The 17179-nt window shown below is 34.6% G+C and overlaps 1 protein-coding gene across 1 annotated transcript in view; it reads right to left on the reverse strand.

Annotated features, from left to right (window-relative positions):
* LOC141496560 (contactin-6-like) overlaps positions 1-17179 on the reverse strand; it is a 289341-nt gene that overhangs the window by 214686 nt on the left and 57476 nt on the right. Inside the window, exon 3 of the mRNA XM_074199048.1 lies at positions 12836-12931. Within this exon, the coding sequence (XP_074055149.1) occupies positions 12836-12931 (96 nt within the window). The remainder of the gene's footprint in view (positions 1-12835; positions 12932-17179) is intronic.

Raw genomic sequence — 17179 nt, forward strand, 5'->3', positions numbered from 1 at the left:
ACCATATTGGTTTCATAGAAAGAGTTAGGCAGAGTTCCATCTTTCCCTATTTTTCCAAAGAGTTTATATAGGATTGGAACCAATTGTTTCTTAAATGTTTGGTAGAATTCACTTGTGAATCCATCAGGCCCTGGAGATTTTTTTAGGGAGTTCAGTAATGGCTTGTTGAATTTCTTTTTCTGAGATAGGGTTGTTTAGGTATTTAATCTCTTCTTCGTTTAACCTGGGCAACTTATATTTTTGTAAATATTCATCCATTTCACTTAGATTATCAAATTTATTGGCATAAAGTTGGGCAAAATAATTTCAAATTATTACTTTAATTTCCTCCTCATTGGTGGTGAGTTCACCTTTTTCATTTATAATACTAGCAATTTGGTTTTCTTCTTTCTTTTTTTAATCAATTTGACCAGAGGTTTATCAATTTTATTGTTTTTTTTCATAATACAAACTTTTGGTTTTATTTATTAATTCAATAGTTTTTTGCTTTCAATTTTAATAATTTCTCATTTGATTTTTAAAATTTCTAATTTGGTATTTGATTGGGGAGTTTTGATTTGTTCTTTCTCTAATTTTTTTAATTGCATGTTTAGTTCATTGATTTCCTCTTTCTCCAAATTATTCATATAAGCATTTAGAGCTATAATATATCCCCTGAGAGTTGCTTTGAATGAATCCCATAGGTTTTGGTATGTTGTTTCATTATTATCATTATCTAGGATAAAATGGTTAATTCTTTCTATAATTTGTTTTTTGGTCCACTCATTTTTTAAGATGAAGTTATTCAGGTTTCAATTTGTTCTGGGTCTATATCTCCTTGGCCCAGCATTGCATATGACGTTTATTGCATTGTGATCTGAGAAAGATGTATTCACTATTTCTACCTTTCTGCAGTTGATCATTAGGTTTTTATGTCCTAGTACATGGTCAATTTTTGTATAAGTTCCATGTACTGCAGAGAAAAAGGTATATTCCTTCCTATCCCCATTCAGTTTCCTCCATAAGTCTGCCATATCTAATTTTTCTAACAACCTATTTTCTTCCCTAATTTCGTTCTTGCTTGTTTTATGTTTTGATTTATCTAGATCTGATAGCTGGAGGTTGAGGTCTCCTACTAGTAGAGTTTTGCTGTCTATGTCTTCCTGTAATTCTTTCAGCTTCTCCTCTAAGAAATTGGGTACTGTCCCACTGGGTGCATATACATTCAATATTGAAATGACTTTATTGTCTATGGTACCTTTTAGGAGGATAAAGTTTCCTTACTTATCACTTTTAAAGCTATCTATTTTTGCTGCTGCTTTGTCTGAGATAAGGATTGCTACCCCCGCTTTTTTTACTTCAGCTGAAGCAAAATATATTTTGCTCCAACCTTTTACCTTTACTCTAGTATCTCTCTGCTTCAAATGAGTTTCTTGTAAGCAGCATATTGTAGGATTCTGGTTTTTAATCCACTCTGCTATTTGCTTACATTTTAAGGGAGAGTTCATCCCATTCACATTCAAGGTTATGATTACTAATTCTTTATTGCCCTCTGTGCTATCTTCCCTCTGTTTGTATTTTTCCCCCTTTCCCCCCTTTTATCTATATTCCCCAGTATTTTGTTTTTGAATACCACCCCCTTCAGTATGTTTGCCCTCCTATATCACTCCCTCCCCTTTCTTTCCCCTTTCCCTGTTCCCTTCCCTTACTTTTGTTATTTCCTCTTATTTCCTCCTCTCCCCTTCCCTTTCTCTGTCCCCCCTCCCCTTTTCCCCTTTTACTTCTTGAAAGGTTAGGTGTTTTATAAGTTAACTGAGTATGTGTAGGTTGACTTTAAGCCAAGTCTGATGAGAAGAAGATTCAGGTGTTTCTCCTCTACTCCCTTCTTCCCCTCTATTACCATAGGTTTTTTTTGTACCTCTTTGTGTAATGAGATTTGTCCCATTCAATCCCCTCCTTCCTCCCGTCTCTTTCCTGTCCCCCTTTTTAGGGAGGTAGTGTATTTTTTTTTAGATCATTCTATCTAAGTCATAGAAAATTCTGAGTGTCTGTCCCTTCTAGTTCAGTATATTCTGTTGAATAGAATTCAAATTCCTGAGAGTTATTAGAGTCTTTCTCCCCAGTGGAGTTAAAGCCAGTTACATCCCATTAGATAGCAATCTCATGGATAGGTCATGGATGTCCAGCATTTCTGGCTAGGTATATTCTCTCTGTTAGAGTTACATTTCTCAGGATTCTCAGGATTTATGAGAGTCTCTACCCACCCCCATGCTGGGATATAGCCAGTTTCAACTTGCTGCATTGCATTTGTTTCCTTTTACCGCCCCCCCCCCCTTTTTTTACCTTTTCATGTGTCTCTTGAACCTCCTGTTTGATATCCAAATTTTCTGTTTAGCTCTGGTCTTTTCATCAGAAGTTTTTGGAATTCTTCCATTTCATTAAATGTCCATGTTTTTCCCTGGAAGAGAAGGCTCAGCTTTGCAGGGAAGTAGATTCTTGGTTGCATTCCAAGCTCCCATGGTCTTCAAAATATCTCATTCCAGGCCCTTCAATCCCTTAAAGTTGATGCAGCCAGGTCCTGCATGATACTTACTGTGGCTCCTTGATATTTAAATTGTTTCTTTCTGGCTGCTTGCAGGATTTTCTCTTTTATGTGATAGTTCTGGAGTTTGGCCACAACATTCCTTGGTGTTTTCCTTTTAGGATCTTTTTCTGGTGGGGATCGATATACTCTTTCAATAACTACTTTGCCCTCCGATTCCATGATGTCAGGGCAGTTTTCCATCACTAGATCCTGTAATATTAAGTCCAGGCTTTTTTTCTCTTCAGTGTTTTCAGGAAGTCCTATAATTTTCAGGTTTCCCCTCCTCGATCTATTCTTGAGGTCAGTGGTTTTGTTGATGAGGTATTTCACCTTTGCTTCTATTTCTTCTATTTTTTGATTTTGTTTAACTGACTCTTGCAGTCTCATGGATTCATTAGTTTCTGTAGATTCCATTATTTTTTGTGGGGAGGAGTTTTCTTCATTAACGTTTTCCAATTGGTCGATTCTACTTCTGGAAAGAGCTTTCCATTTGACCAACTGAGGTTTTGAGAGAATTAATTTCTTTTTGCATTTGCTCATTTGAGGATCTGAGAGAATTATTCTCATTTTGTATTTGTCCAATTGATGATCTGAGAGATTTATTCTCCTTTTGCGTTTGTCCAATTGTACTTTCTAAGGTTTTCTTTTCTTATTGCAAGGTATTAATTGTCTCCCCCAAATTTTCCAGTTGATTTTTAAACTCCTTCTTTATTGCTTCAAGGAAGTCTTTCTGTGCTGGAGACCAGATTGTATTCTCCTCAGATGTTCCAGGTCTCTCTGGGTTGCGTTCTTTCCCTTCCAGGAATTTTTCTATGGATCCACCTTTCCTCTGACCCTTCTTCATTATGTTAAGACCTTGAGTTTGGTGGGGCTGGTTCACCTGGGCTTGGGATCTCTAAAGGCTTTACTGAGTGCAGTTTCTCTGTCTGGCCAGCAGGAGGCGCTGGTTGCCCTCTCTGGAGTGTCTGTGACCTTGGTTGTGAGTCCTTCTCCCTTTGCTTGAGGGAGGGAATTGGAACTACTGAATTCTTTTGCCTTCAATCAATGGTGGGCTTTACCCTGGCCTGAGGTGATTCCTCAGCTGGGCTGGTTCTTCTGCTCACACACCTAGGCCTGAGGCAGAAATAATTTGCATTTGTTTGGGAAGAGGCCTCTGTGCAATGCAGGGGTGGGCTCAGAGTTTCTCAGACCTGAGGAGCCCAGGGATGGTGTCCACAGCTCTCCTGCACCAGACCTCTCCCTGAAGCCCCTTCCCCAAGCTCCAGGGGGATAGCACCAACACCAGCGCCTCTGCTTCCCCACAGACCCAAGCCCCCCTGGTCCAACCCCACCTCTGATCCAGCAGGTCCGGCTCTCGGGCCCTCAGACTCCCAGTTCTGATTCAGCTGATGATCTGGCTGATCCCAGGCTGATCTTCCCTGGGAGCTCAGACTCAACTGCTGGTACTCAGCCAAGGCTGCTGCGGGAGACAAATCCTAAAGTAGATTTTCCTCTCCTGGCTTTTCTTTCTGGGTTTCCTGGTTCGAATTTCTTTTAAGAGGTTTGTTTCATGTGATAGATGGGGAAGAGATCAGGAGACTTTAGAACTGTGCCTGTCTTCTCTCTGCCATCTTGGCCAGAAGTCCCGTTCTTGGTTTTTAACAGAACAATAGTGTTCTACAATATACATATACCACAATTTGTCCAGCCAATCCCCAATTGATGGACATTCACTGGATTTCCAGTTCTTTGCTACCACAAACAGTACTTCTATGAATATTTTTGTGCAAGTGATATTTTTACCCCTTTTGCATGATCTCTTCAGGGTAGGTGAATTTCTAACATCTTTGTTATCACATGTCAGAAGGAAGACTTAGACAATAGTACTGTCTACCTGTTTCCAACTTAATTTAGAAAAATACTTGTTTAAATTCAACTGTTCTTTCCCATTTGAAAGTGGAGACCTGAAGAGACATGAGAACACTACTTCCAAAATATAAGATAAATGCAAGATTTTTATGAATCCAGGATCGATATTTTGTGCTTTACAATTAAATAAAAAGTTATATATCATTGAGAAAAAGTATTATTTCATTGTAAAAGCAATTGTAATGATTTTGGTGAAGATGAATCAGTTCTTTATTTTGTCACTTTTAAACAAAATTTCATACAAAACTGATAACTGACTGCAGTCAGGAATATCTAATAATAAGTCATTTTCATATTTGTCTAATAATGGCTGAAAATGTTTCTTATTTACATCAGATATGAACATGCTCTCCAATTGTTTCTACCATTTTTTGGAGTTAATACTTCATCTAAATTGAGTTTTCATCTCTTAGCAGAGCTTGAATTTAGCCATCTGACATTTTCCTTGATTAGTTAAATTCCTATAGCTCTATCCTAAAGAAGAACAACATTTCAAAATTGCATTCTAATTTCTTCTGTATTCTCTAAGAATATGGTAGGAGGTAGGGGTTATCATAAATACAAAAGGCCAGTCAATCTCTTCCTCTTTATACTATTCAGAGATGAAGCTTGTCCTGCTACTTCCAAAAGGTAATATTTTCAATTCATACAGTTCAGGAAGGGAAGCCAAAGTTTTCTTACCTATACATCTATTAATAAATAAATAAATAAATAAATAAATATATATATATATATATATATATATATATATATAGAGAGAGAGAGAGAGAGAGAGAGAGAGAGAGAGAGAGAGAGAGAAGATGGATGGTTGGATGGATAGATGAATAGATAGATAGACAGAATTATCTAGATGGATATAAATAGTTTTTATTAACTGTTTCTTTCATTTTTAGCTGATTAATGTGTTTTTCACCCCTAGAGTCAAAGTTCAAAGACAATTGCCCTTTAAATAGCATTGTTCCTTGGCACAAAAATGTCCTTCATGATGGTTCTACTCAAAAATTAGTTTAAATATATTCATGTGAAAGATTTTAACTCTGATTTTAAGCTTGCCAAGCCTGTATTATGGGAACTGGTGGAGTATGGAGATCAGTAGAGTTCAATTTATTATTCTATGTAATAGAATCCAGCAAATATTTAGGTAGTGCCTATAAAATGCTAGGCACTTTCCATTCAAAGAAAAAAATACAGTAAAATAAAAGAAATGAAAATTTTTTGTTCTTCAAAAGTTTTGAGGTGTGAGATGATAGGTCTAGCTTCTGATAATGGATTATCATTTTCATCCACATGAGTACTGATTATTTAATGGTTCTTTTCTCTCTCTACTCTCCCCCAATTCTCACTAGAATAAATTAACTGGTTAAATTCTGTTTGCTCTGACAACCGATTCAATTGCTTTGTTTGAGTTGAAAATAAAATTTGGTCAAAAATGTGAAAGATCCTTATAGGTCTGCCAAACACTCTGGATGATTATTTTCTTTTTCACTGAATTGACCAGTTTTTGCAATGCTTTATAGCAACTTTGTCCCTACTATACCTGGTTTATATGCATTTATCTGACATTTAGAATAAATTGTCTTTGAAATAAATGTGGAAAGAATTTTATTTTCTAGTGCCTTCTTTCACTCTTCAAATTTGCTGGATTTAACCCAACTGAAAGCCTTGCTTATTTTTCTGTCCTTTGGTTGCTTTATATTTCTCTTGAGAATATCTTTTATATCTCTACAACTTTAAGAGGGCTTTAGGAAGTATTGTTGGAAACACTCAATGAGAGAAAAGCTGGAGAGACATAGTAAATTCCAATCATATCCAGCTAAAGCTGAATTTAACCCTTTGTTACTAAAACACATTTTGGACTTTTCTCAACTCACTGCCTAATCAATGGAACTAAAGGGACTTAAAAAAGGAACTCACACACACACACATACACACACACACTTACAGACATTTGCATCCCTATCACGTCATAGCTTCTTACAAAGGGTGTTTAATAAACACATTTTAATTGATAAATTGTTGCTATTTTTAAATTAAATCAGCTTCTAATATTGTAATAACTCATGTTGTTATGGAGGTGACCTTATCCTCTTTAAGTATAGTGAGGAGGGATGTAGATCCAGGCTGGTATTACCAAGCTAGAAACATTGGAGTCTTGGTTCTAGCGAAGTTCCTAAAGATTCACCACCAGAAGATAGACTATTGGGTGAAAGAAAACTCTCATTAAGCCTTGTAAAGTGATAGGGATTTACAACAAGAAAAGGAATAAAAAAATTCAGCGGAAAACTCAGAGGAAATTTCATGCCCTGGAAGCATTTTAATAAGACATCTTAAAGCACCATTATTTAAATATTCATTTATTTGCTTATCTCTTTGTTTGATTATTCATTTATTTATTGATTGATTTTTTATTTATTTGTTTGCTTGCTTTTTTGTTTATTTACTTTTGTAAGAAGCTGCTTCCCTCTGTTCCATAATAAGTTTAGTTGAAGTTAATGAAGGTATTAAAAACATGTTTTCTTCTTTCTTCCTCTGACACTTTAAATGTTATTAAATGGATAAAATTGGACTTTTGCTTCCCATATAAGGGTCCATTGACCTTTCCTTCTGAAAAATCATAATGCCAACTTTTTAATGCCAGTAAAGTTATCATCAAACACAATGAGAATCAAAATAAATGATATGTTGATATCTTCCAGGGAAATTACTGATTGGAGAAGAGACTGGGGGGAAAAAAAAAGATTAACCCTAAGAACTGAAATCTATGAGGGATAGCCTTCCTTTTTAAAACTTTGCTAGTATGTAAGGTCATGGTGAAAATAGTATGTTGCTTAGAATAAATTGAGTTAACTAAACGTCATAGAGCTGCAGAATTACAGTGAGGGGAGATGGAAATTATAAAGATAGATGTCAGCTTTAAAAATATTTTTTTTCTTACGGTTTGATAAAAGAGGGGAATGTTGCTATGTAATTTAATCTTCCAGAATCTTTTTCTCTAGGATTTAACATTCTTGATATCATCATGATAGAGGTTTAAAGCTAGAAGGATCTTAAAAGAATTATATTCCTTCCAGTTCAGTTTACAAATGAGAAGGGTACCTAGGTGGTGCAGTGGTTAAAGCACTGACCTCGAAAGCAGGAAAACCTGAGTTCAAATTTGACCTCAGACACTTGACTCTGACTACCTCTGTGACCTTGGGCAAGTCACTTAACCCCTACTGCCTCACACCCAGGGCCATCTCCAATCACACTGATTCATTTCTGACCACTGGACCCAGATGGTTCTGGAGAAGAAAGTGAGGTTTGTGACTTAGCATAGTTCTCTCTCCTCTCAAATTCAGGTTCATGTGTCATAACATTACTTTCCTGATGTCATGGTCTTCTTAGAGAATGAAGGACAAACAACAACCAATGAGAAACTGAAATCCAGGAAATGTTTGTGATTTTCCCAGGATCACTTACTTGTATATTTCAGAGGTGGGATCTGAATCTGTCTTCCAGGGTTCAAATATGCCATTTCATCCTATTAAACATTCTCCTCCTCCTCCTCTTTTCTTCCTCCTTTCCCTCTTCCTCGTCATCATTTATTCAACTGATAGACTAAATATGGCTATGTGTACTGGTCTTTAACCTAACTACTATTTATAAAATTCTTTCCTTGAGGGGAAAAAAAAAAACTTCTCCCATTTTATGTCAGCAAATAATATGAAGTTATTTTTCTTTTAAATTAGAAACAAAAGTTACAAACAATCATTTGAAAAAGCATTCCTAATCACTTGTAATTAGCTAACTGCAAAGGAAAACATCTCTTAGCTATCAAATTCCACCTGTCAACATGGGAAAAATGATAAACAATGACAAAATTAAATGTTGATGAGCATCTAGGAAAAGCAAGTCTACTAATTCACTGTTGACAACAGCCAAGGATTAATCCTGCTGATGGAGAAAACAATGGGAAATTATATAATTAAAATTTCAAAAGAATCACATCATTGGATTATATTTAAATTTATATTATATAAAGTTGTCAGAAAGAAAAAGGAAAAAATTCTACTGTTATGATAATCTTATTAGAAATATCTTTAATTATAAAAATCTATGAAAATAGTTTGAGTTTGTAAAGTGGAGAATGATTAAATCAGGGTATCTCACTTGGGTGGAATATTGCTATACAATGAGGATAAGTAATTGAATATTATAGAAATATGCATAAATCTTAAAATGAAGCTAAATAAAGTAGAAGGAAAAGAGCAGCTGTTTTATAGAGCACCTTTAACTATTTGAAGACAGAAAACCCTTATAAAAAGAAACACAATTTTGTAATAATGGTGTAACTTTATAAACAATAAAACAGGCCAGATACTACCTTTTTACTGACTGACATGAGATGCATTAAATATGTAAAATGAGATCATGTTCTTTTGGACACAGGCAACACATATAAATATGAAAAGAGTTTTGATTTTCTTTCTGTGTGTCTATATGTGTGTGTGTGTTTGTGTGTTTCTTGGGTGGGAAGAAATGGATGAAAGAGAAAACATGTTTTTTGAAATCTGTTAAGTATTAAACTAAAGCAAGAATCCTTTCTCTTTAATAAATGGTAAGCATGATTTTTTGCTACACTCTCATCTCTTTTTCCATTTTTTCTTCCACATCTTTTATTTGATTTTTACTCTGGAAAACTGTTTCATCTGACCTTTTTTGGTTTCTATTATTTTATTATTTTCCAGATTATTTATTATTCAATATTATTCATTATTCACCACTTTATCTTATATTTTTCCTTTTGTAAATAAAAATTACAAATAAAAAAACTTCCAAAGCCACATCAAAACTGACTTTTATATATATTTTTGAAATGCAACTTTCTCTAAATAGAATAGAGCCTATGGCTACTAGTCAGAATTTATGCAAGAAGTACGTTATTTGCATTTGCAGCTTCCAGTGATTACTCTAATAATCATAGCATACTGATAATTATATCTGTTTGTATGAATTTAATAGTCAGATGCTCCCAAGATTTTCTTTGAATTTTTTTATGAAGTGCCACATCCATTTCCCTCTGCATAAAATATTTTCCTTTCTCTCTTTATGTTGTCTGAAATTTTTCTATGGTTATTCATGGCAATAGAGCTTAAAAGTTCTCTGTTAAAAATACAAATATTATTGAAATGGATCAGTATTCATTCTTACCAGGTAGACAAAGCAACTAATACCTAATCAATAAAAGTACATTAGTTGTTTCTCGTCTATAACTATGAATAAAACAAGGCCTTTAGAAAACCAGGAACAGAGACAAATAAATAAAATAAATGATATTAGACATTCACAGACATATTTTATTCTGTTTTTAAATTTCAATGCCTTCTGTAGGGATAGTCATGGTTCTTAACCTTATGCCAATTATTTCATCTGGAGCTCATCAAATAGACTTTTTTCTTTTTCATTTCATTTCATTTCTATTGTTCTCTATTTTTAGATATGTTGTTCAAGTGAGGAAGGAAAGGAAAGGAAAATGAAATCTCTTATCAATAAGTTTTCAATCTGGACCTGTTATATATCCAATTCAATTCTAAATACTGGACATATTAAACAGAGGCAAAAACAGAGATCATGACTCCAAGATCAAGATCATGCAATCTAATGGTATGGTAGGGAAGTATATAAGATTCAAAAGATATACACAAAGTTATTGGGAGGCAAAAGTCAGGGGAAGGGAAAATTAAGTAATGGGAGTGGGACCAGGAAATAGTCAAAATTAGTCAAGATTAGTGTGTTCACAAGCTCCTTTGTAAAGATAAGTCAAGAGGATTGTCAATATTATTTGTGGAGTTCTATATCCATAGACCTATAGACTTATGTAAGGGTCCTATAATGGGCACCCAAAGAATCATAAAACTGAGGAAAATATTTTCCCAATATACTATGTATTTCCATCTATCCCAATATAGTTTAGGGTAAAAAGAGAAAAAAATGACTATTTTTCAAGAATTGTTCAGAATTTGTTCTCTTGTGCATAAAGTAGTCCATGGGATACCAAAGAATCATTTGGTGAATCCAATATACTTATAAAAATTGATATTTTCATTTAAAGTTATCAAGGGAAAGGGGGGAAAAAGACTTCATCTCTTTCAGTGGCTCAATTAATCTACCTTACTTATTGAATTTTAAGCTATTTAACATGGTGAAGAAAGGTAAAAATAAACTTAGGCTCCTTCAAGGATTTGAGATGAATGTCAGTTAAATGTGATTTAAGAGGATGCTAGGTGGTGCAGTGGATAGAACACCGGCCTTGGCGTCAGGAGGACCTGAATTCAAATCTGGCCTCAGAAACTTAATAATTACCTAGCTGTGTGGCCTTGGGCAAGCCGCTTAACCCCATTTGCCATGCAAAAGAAAAATATGATTTAAAATAGGTAACAACATATACAGAAATATAAAATTTTGCCAATAATGTCTTCTAAAATTATGATCATTGTATATCATATGTTTCATTGTTTAAAAAAGAAAAAGATTGTAGCTGCCAATTTCAAGGTACTGAAATAATTATAATGACAATGATGTGGGAAGAAAGGTTATTCACTGATGTTGCAGGGTTCTCTAGTACAAAAATATTATGCAGAAACATAAAATAAAAGGTTTATTCTTTAAAGTGTCTTATTTTCATTTTGTTAACTTCACCCTTAATTCATTTACTTTCAGCTCAAGCATGATCTAATTAGATTTTATGATGGTTTGAAAATTAAAAATTATCATAGGAAAAGTTTTCTATCTTCTTAAAGTTCATAAACAACAATAATTTAAAATTACAAGAAATTAAGAAATTCACTGTACAATTTCATTTCTATATTAATAATATCTGATATTTATATTGTTCTTTATATACATCATGTCATTTGAGTCACGAAAGCAATGAATTCTGTCACATACATATATTACAAATCTTGCAAATAACAAAACTGAGTATCAGAGAGGAAAAAAATCTTATTTATGCTGAGATTGGAAGTTATACAACTTTCATCTTTGTTTCCCATATAACTTGCATTTTATTTGCCAACATTGCCTAAACTGTTCCCATGTTCCTGTACCACAAGCTCATATGGAACTTTGAATCTGAACTCTCAGAATCTATAGTCCTATATTAACCTGTAATCCAATTGAAGCTAGTTCACTAATCTTGTATCTCCAACAAATGGTTAATGACTAAGTGAATGTGAAAAATTTCAATTTAACTAGCTGACTCTAGGACCCAGAAAATTCTCATCCTCTTCTCATTTTAGTAAGTGTGTCCACTAAAGCCACATACATAATTGTGAATGCTCAGACTAAAAGTCCCTTTCTTGTGTATTACTTTTCTATTTCTTTTATCATATTAATTTGCAAGGTCATTAAAAATAATTGGTCTCTCCCTCTATACTTGGAAGTCCATTATTCACACCAGTGCTAGATACACAGCAATTGCTTAATAATTATTTTTCAATTAATTCTATTATTCTTTACTTTATTAATTCATCAATTATTCTTGATATCAAGTCCTCTTATTTATTCTCCAATTTGACATATGTGTGTGCATATGTAAATAGGTACATATTTCCATACCCATTCAAACATGTATAAATGAGCATATAATTATAAATATTTATGCATGTGTAGACATGTAAGTATACACATCACTATATGTATAGGTATACATATATGTATATGTATATAATTTCTACATTGCTTAAAATTTCCCCAAAGATTCTGGCTATAAAATTTATACTATTAGTGATCTGACCACAAGAACAAAAATGGAATGAAAAAAGCCCTGCTTCGAGGTCCACACTGGGTCACAGTTTAATATATTCTGGGACATTTGAAACTTCCAAAGAAATGCAACTTAAATCTCCAAGATAAAGTGTCTAAAATTACTTTGATCTTTTACAACCCCCATCATGGAAATTAGCCCATACTGCCTCATTTTCATTTTCTTGGTATAAAATTTGTCTAACAATCATTTGAACATATGAACAATGTTCTCTATATTTTCATTTGATGCAATAATTAGAATATCTTCATGGAAAACTACAAGTTCCTTAAGATATGTTTAAAAAATATATATTTCCCCAAGGTAGCTATGAAAACTTTTCCCATCTCTAGGCATCTTTTAACACAGACTGATTGAAAAGTTTCAGAATAAACAAACTATCCACTGGTTTCCTTTTATGTGTAATGAAGTGATGAATTAGAAAAATCTCTAATTTGGTCTAATGTTTTTGATAATATCATGTTATTATCAGTCCTAATAAATCATATTATTCATAGTTCTGTATTTGGCATCCCTTTTTGTAAAAAGTTAATGGAGTTATAAGAAGTATCTCAACCTACCTCCAAAGTGTGATGGTGGGCCACAGAGAAGAACCACACCTTGACCTGCCAGGACGGACACAGTACTTCTTGTTTTGGTTTCAAAATTGTCAATATCTTAACAAAGAAACAAAATAATGTTAAAATTAATATTATGAAGAAAAGAACATATCCTGTTTCTTTGAGATAATGGATATGAAGTGAGAAAGTAAGTAAATAATTTTTCTACACAAGAATGAATTATCTGCATCATAGATTACCCTTGACAAATATTGCTATCATTTTTGTGAAACATAATTTAAGTATTAAAGTCTTAGTGACATTTGCTGATTTTACTCATTACCATTTTCTCTTAGTCCACTAAGCAACTAATCAGGGAAATCTTCAAATATAAATATTTGTATCCCCAACCCAGAAAAGTATTTAAAACATATTTATTTGACTAAACACATATCATTTCTAGTTGAATTGACATTATAATTCTGTTTATATGTATATTTTTCCTAAACTTTGAGAAACACACTAACTCAAACACAGAACAGTTAACTGCCAAAAAGATTATAATAATCAGACATAATCTGACTGATGGAGAAAGATGTATTTCCTGTAAGAGAAGGTAAATAGCTCAGAGCATAGACTGCCAGAACTGGAGGTATAAATAATCAGCTTCCTGAGTTCAAATTGAATCTCAGATATTTTCTACCTGTGGGACCCTAAACAAGTCACTTTACTCAGTTTGCTCAGTTTCTTCATTTGTAAAATGAACTGGAGAAGGAAATGGCAAACTATTACCGTATCTTTGACACGGAAACCTTAAATGATGTCACCAAGAGTGGGATATAAATGAAGCAACTAAACAAAAGACATTGAAAATTGGGTAGGTCAGGAAGAAACACATTTTAATTGAAGAATTTCCTACCTGGATATAGTTATGATCATATGTCTTATATGTGGAATAGCGTAAAATCTAGTTTGTTGGTTTCAAAAAAAATGTGAAATGGGTAATGAAGTCTCATAATCCTGGTAGGGTAAGCTGGAGTCAGCATGTGAAATCTTTAAAGTTCCTGAGAAGTATGTGTGTGATACTAAAGGGACACGAAGACAATGAGTTTCATTAAACAGCATAGTGGTACTGTCAGATCTAAGTGTTAGGAAAATTAGATGTGTGGAAGATGGATCTTAGTCTTTGCTGAAGTGGGGATACCAATTAGGAGAGTATTGCAAAAATCTCAGGAAAGAGGTGAGGACAGCTTGAAATAAGGGATTGTTTCTGTGTTGGGGGGGATGAAGACAGATTCAAGATATATTATAGTGATTTCCCTTTGAACATGGTAAGTGATGAGAGAGACAGAGAGAGACAGAGAGACAGAGACAGAGACAGAGACAGAGGCAGAGACAGAGACAGAGACAGAGACAGAGAGGAGATAGTGTTAGATTTTCTGATGTCAAGAAAACCTGAATTCAAATTTTGCCAAAGACCTTAGTAACTTCTTATGCACTTGGAAATATACATTTAGCTTCACTAAACGTCTAATAAGTGTGTTCGAAGTTATGGTATATATGTGTTTTGAGAGATGAAAGGAAATCCCACACTCAAGAAATCATGGATTCTTTCCATAGTCTTATATCCTATGATGTTCAGAATAGAAACCCTATGAGATAGAGCTTACTCTTCACATCTCCTAGTACTTCCTTCAAAGATGGACAAACTCAGAAAGCTAATATGGCAAAAATCAAAATGATAAAAGGGAAGAATTCAAAATTGTGCTGATTCTGTCAGAATAACTATTTAGCATTATACTATGTGTTGTCTCTACACGAGTCCTTTTTCTTTATAATAAACAGTATTGTTTCTTTTAAGTAACAGCCAGACTAATGAAAATAATACATTGTGTCTATTTCAGTTCACTAATAGCAAACATGTGTAAGGTTTTTAAACTAAAAGAAGTCATTAAATTGTCACTATTCTCATAATAGCCATAAAAGTAAAGAACATCACGAAGAAATAATGAGAAATTGAATGATTCCATGTAATTAAAAATCCAGAGATCACAGTTTGCAAATGCTACTTTTTCAGTGTTTCTTATTCTTATTAACAGGGCCACTAGATGGTGCAATGGATAGAACACTAGTCTTGGAATCAGGAAGGTGGGAGTACAAATCTGGCCTCAGACACTTGCCACTTACTAGCTGTGTGATCTTGAGCAACTTAATCCTGATTGCCTTGCATCCAGGGCCATCTTCAGTCCTCCTAATTCATGTCTGTCCAATGAACCCAGATGACTCTGGAGGAGACAGTGAGCTGGTGACTTAGCACCCCCCCCCATTCATATCCAATTCATGTACTTGTCAGTGACATATTTTGTTTCATAATCACTCATATTTCCTAATTCATAGCACTGTTTTGCAGAGAGAAACACACACTACTTATAACAAAGAATAAGAAATAAGAGAAAAAAATGCATTTAAAGGATGTGTTCAAGGATGGCTAGTACCTCTAATGTGAGGGCTGTTGATCCCATTTCCTTTGATGCCCACCTGAGCTAAATACCTCTCACGTTGACTCCAAAGACCTGTAGTATGCACATACGCCAGACCTCAGTTAATCATTTCTGCAGACAGGCTAAACCAGGTTGAGAGTAACTGAGGAAGTCTCAAACTCATCAGTGAGGTGGGGGAGGAGATGTCCAACCCAAACATCCATTGGTAGAATGGATGATGAGAACAGTTTGTTCAGTCATGAAGGCAACTGATGCAGCCAGTGCATTAAGAGCTTGTTTAGACTTTTAAGATGCCAAAGTCATCCACTCCATTTAGACCCATCACCAGTTGTCTTGACTCCATCTTGCTGCTAGAACATGATAATTTTGGAAGAGAAAGTAAGGCTGAAAACTTCAACTCAGCCTTACTTAAATCCAATTTACCCAAGAATCAAAAGACATCACCCAAACTATCTTATCATTCCAATCTCAAAGTTCTGTGGCAACAGGCAAGTGATGAATCACAGGTCACAAGCTGTAGACAACAGTCCTACAATTGTAGTAAGTTGTAGTCACAACCCTACATATGGGTGGTCTGGGGTATAGTGTCATTTCCCCACTGAAGGCAGCAGTGGGATTTGACAGGTGTACTGGCTGTATGAGTGCCCAGAATTTAAGGATCACACTGTTCACCTCCTGGTGTGAGGAAGGGGCTAGAAAAGTTCTCCTAAAAATTGTCTGCTTACCCAAATGATTTCCTGATTACTGTGATTGACAGGGATCCCACCCTATGGTGGAAACACATGCAAAAATTATCTATATAAACTTCTTCAAAGATTCCACTCACCATCAATTCATGGAATGTGCACACACACACACAGACAACCCAAGATCCAATAGACCTGAATGACAAACAGCTCTTATTATAAGAGAATTCAGCAGGCATCATTTCCAAATAGCAGCCCTGAGTGAAAAATGAATGGCAAATGAAGTCTAACTTACTGAAGTTGGAACTGGATACGCATGTTTTCTGGATTGACTGAAGTGAAGGGGAGCACCATGAAACTGTAGTGGGCTTTGCAATCAAAACAAACTTGAATGCCACTAAAAAGAGTGAGTGATAGGCCTATTATGATGGCATTGCCACTTGAAGGAAAACGTCACTCTACCATCATCAATATTTGTGCTCCTACCATATTGAACCCTGATCAAGTCAAAGAAAACTTTATGAAGACCTGGAAACCCTAATCTTCACATACCAAAAGAGAACAAGCTTATAATTCTGGGTGACTTTAATGCTAGAATAGAATCAGATTACTCAACTTGTCAGGGAGTCCTTAGGAGGAATTGAATTGGAAGCAGCAGCAGCAATGGTCAGCTACTACTGATGACATGTGCATTTCATGACCTCATCACAAACACAATTTTCCATTTGCCTAAATTCAGCAAAACTTCCTGGATGCGTCCTCATAGCAAACAGACATGTAATAGACTATATGACTGTAAAGGGCAAGAGAAAGACAGAATGAAAGAATGGCAAGAACAACTTGATCTGCACTGATCACAGACTCATCCTTTCCAAATTAAGTATTCACATTCAAGCCAGGCAGTTTACCCAAGATTAAAAGATTAGCCAAAGAATTAAAGACCAGAGATTAGTGTCTCTCAGTACCAGAATTATTTGCTGCAAACTGAGAGGGAAAGTTGAGTCAATGCAAAATTGTCAACAGTGGAACAGAAAAGGAATGGGCAACGTTCAGAGATTTGATATATAACTCTGCATTTGTTCAACTGGATCAGAACATTTGCAAATATCAAGACTTGTTGAAAATGATGGAGAACTACTGAAGTTGCTAAATGAAAAACAAGAACTCCTTACTGTTTA

Source organism: Macrotis lagotis, chromosome 8 (assembly GCF_037893015.1).
Source record: "Macrotis lagotis isolate mMagLag1 chromosome 8, bilby.v1.9.chrom.fasta, whole genome shotgun sequence".
In the NCBI taxonomy this organism is placed as follows: Eukaryota; Metazoa; Chordata; class Mammalia; order Peramelemorphia; family Peramelidae; genus Macrotis; species Macrotis lagotis.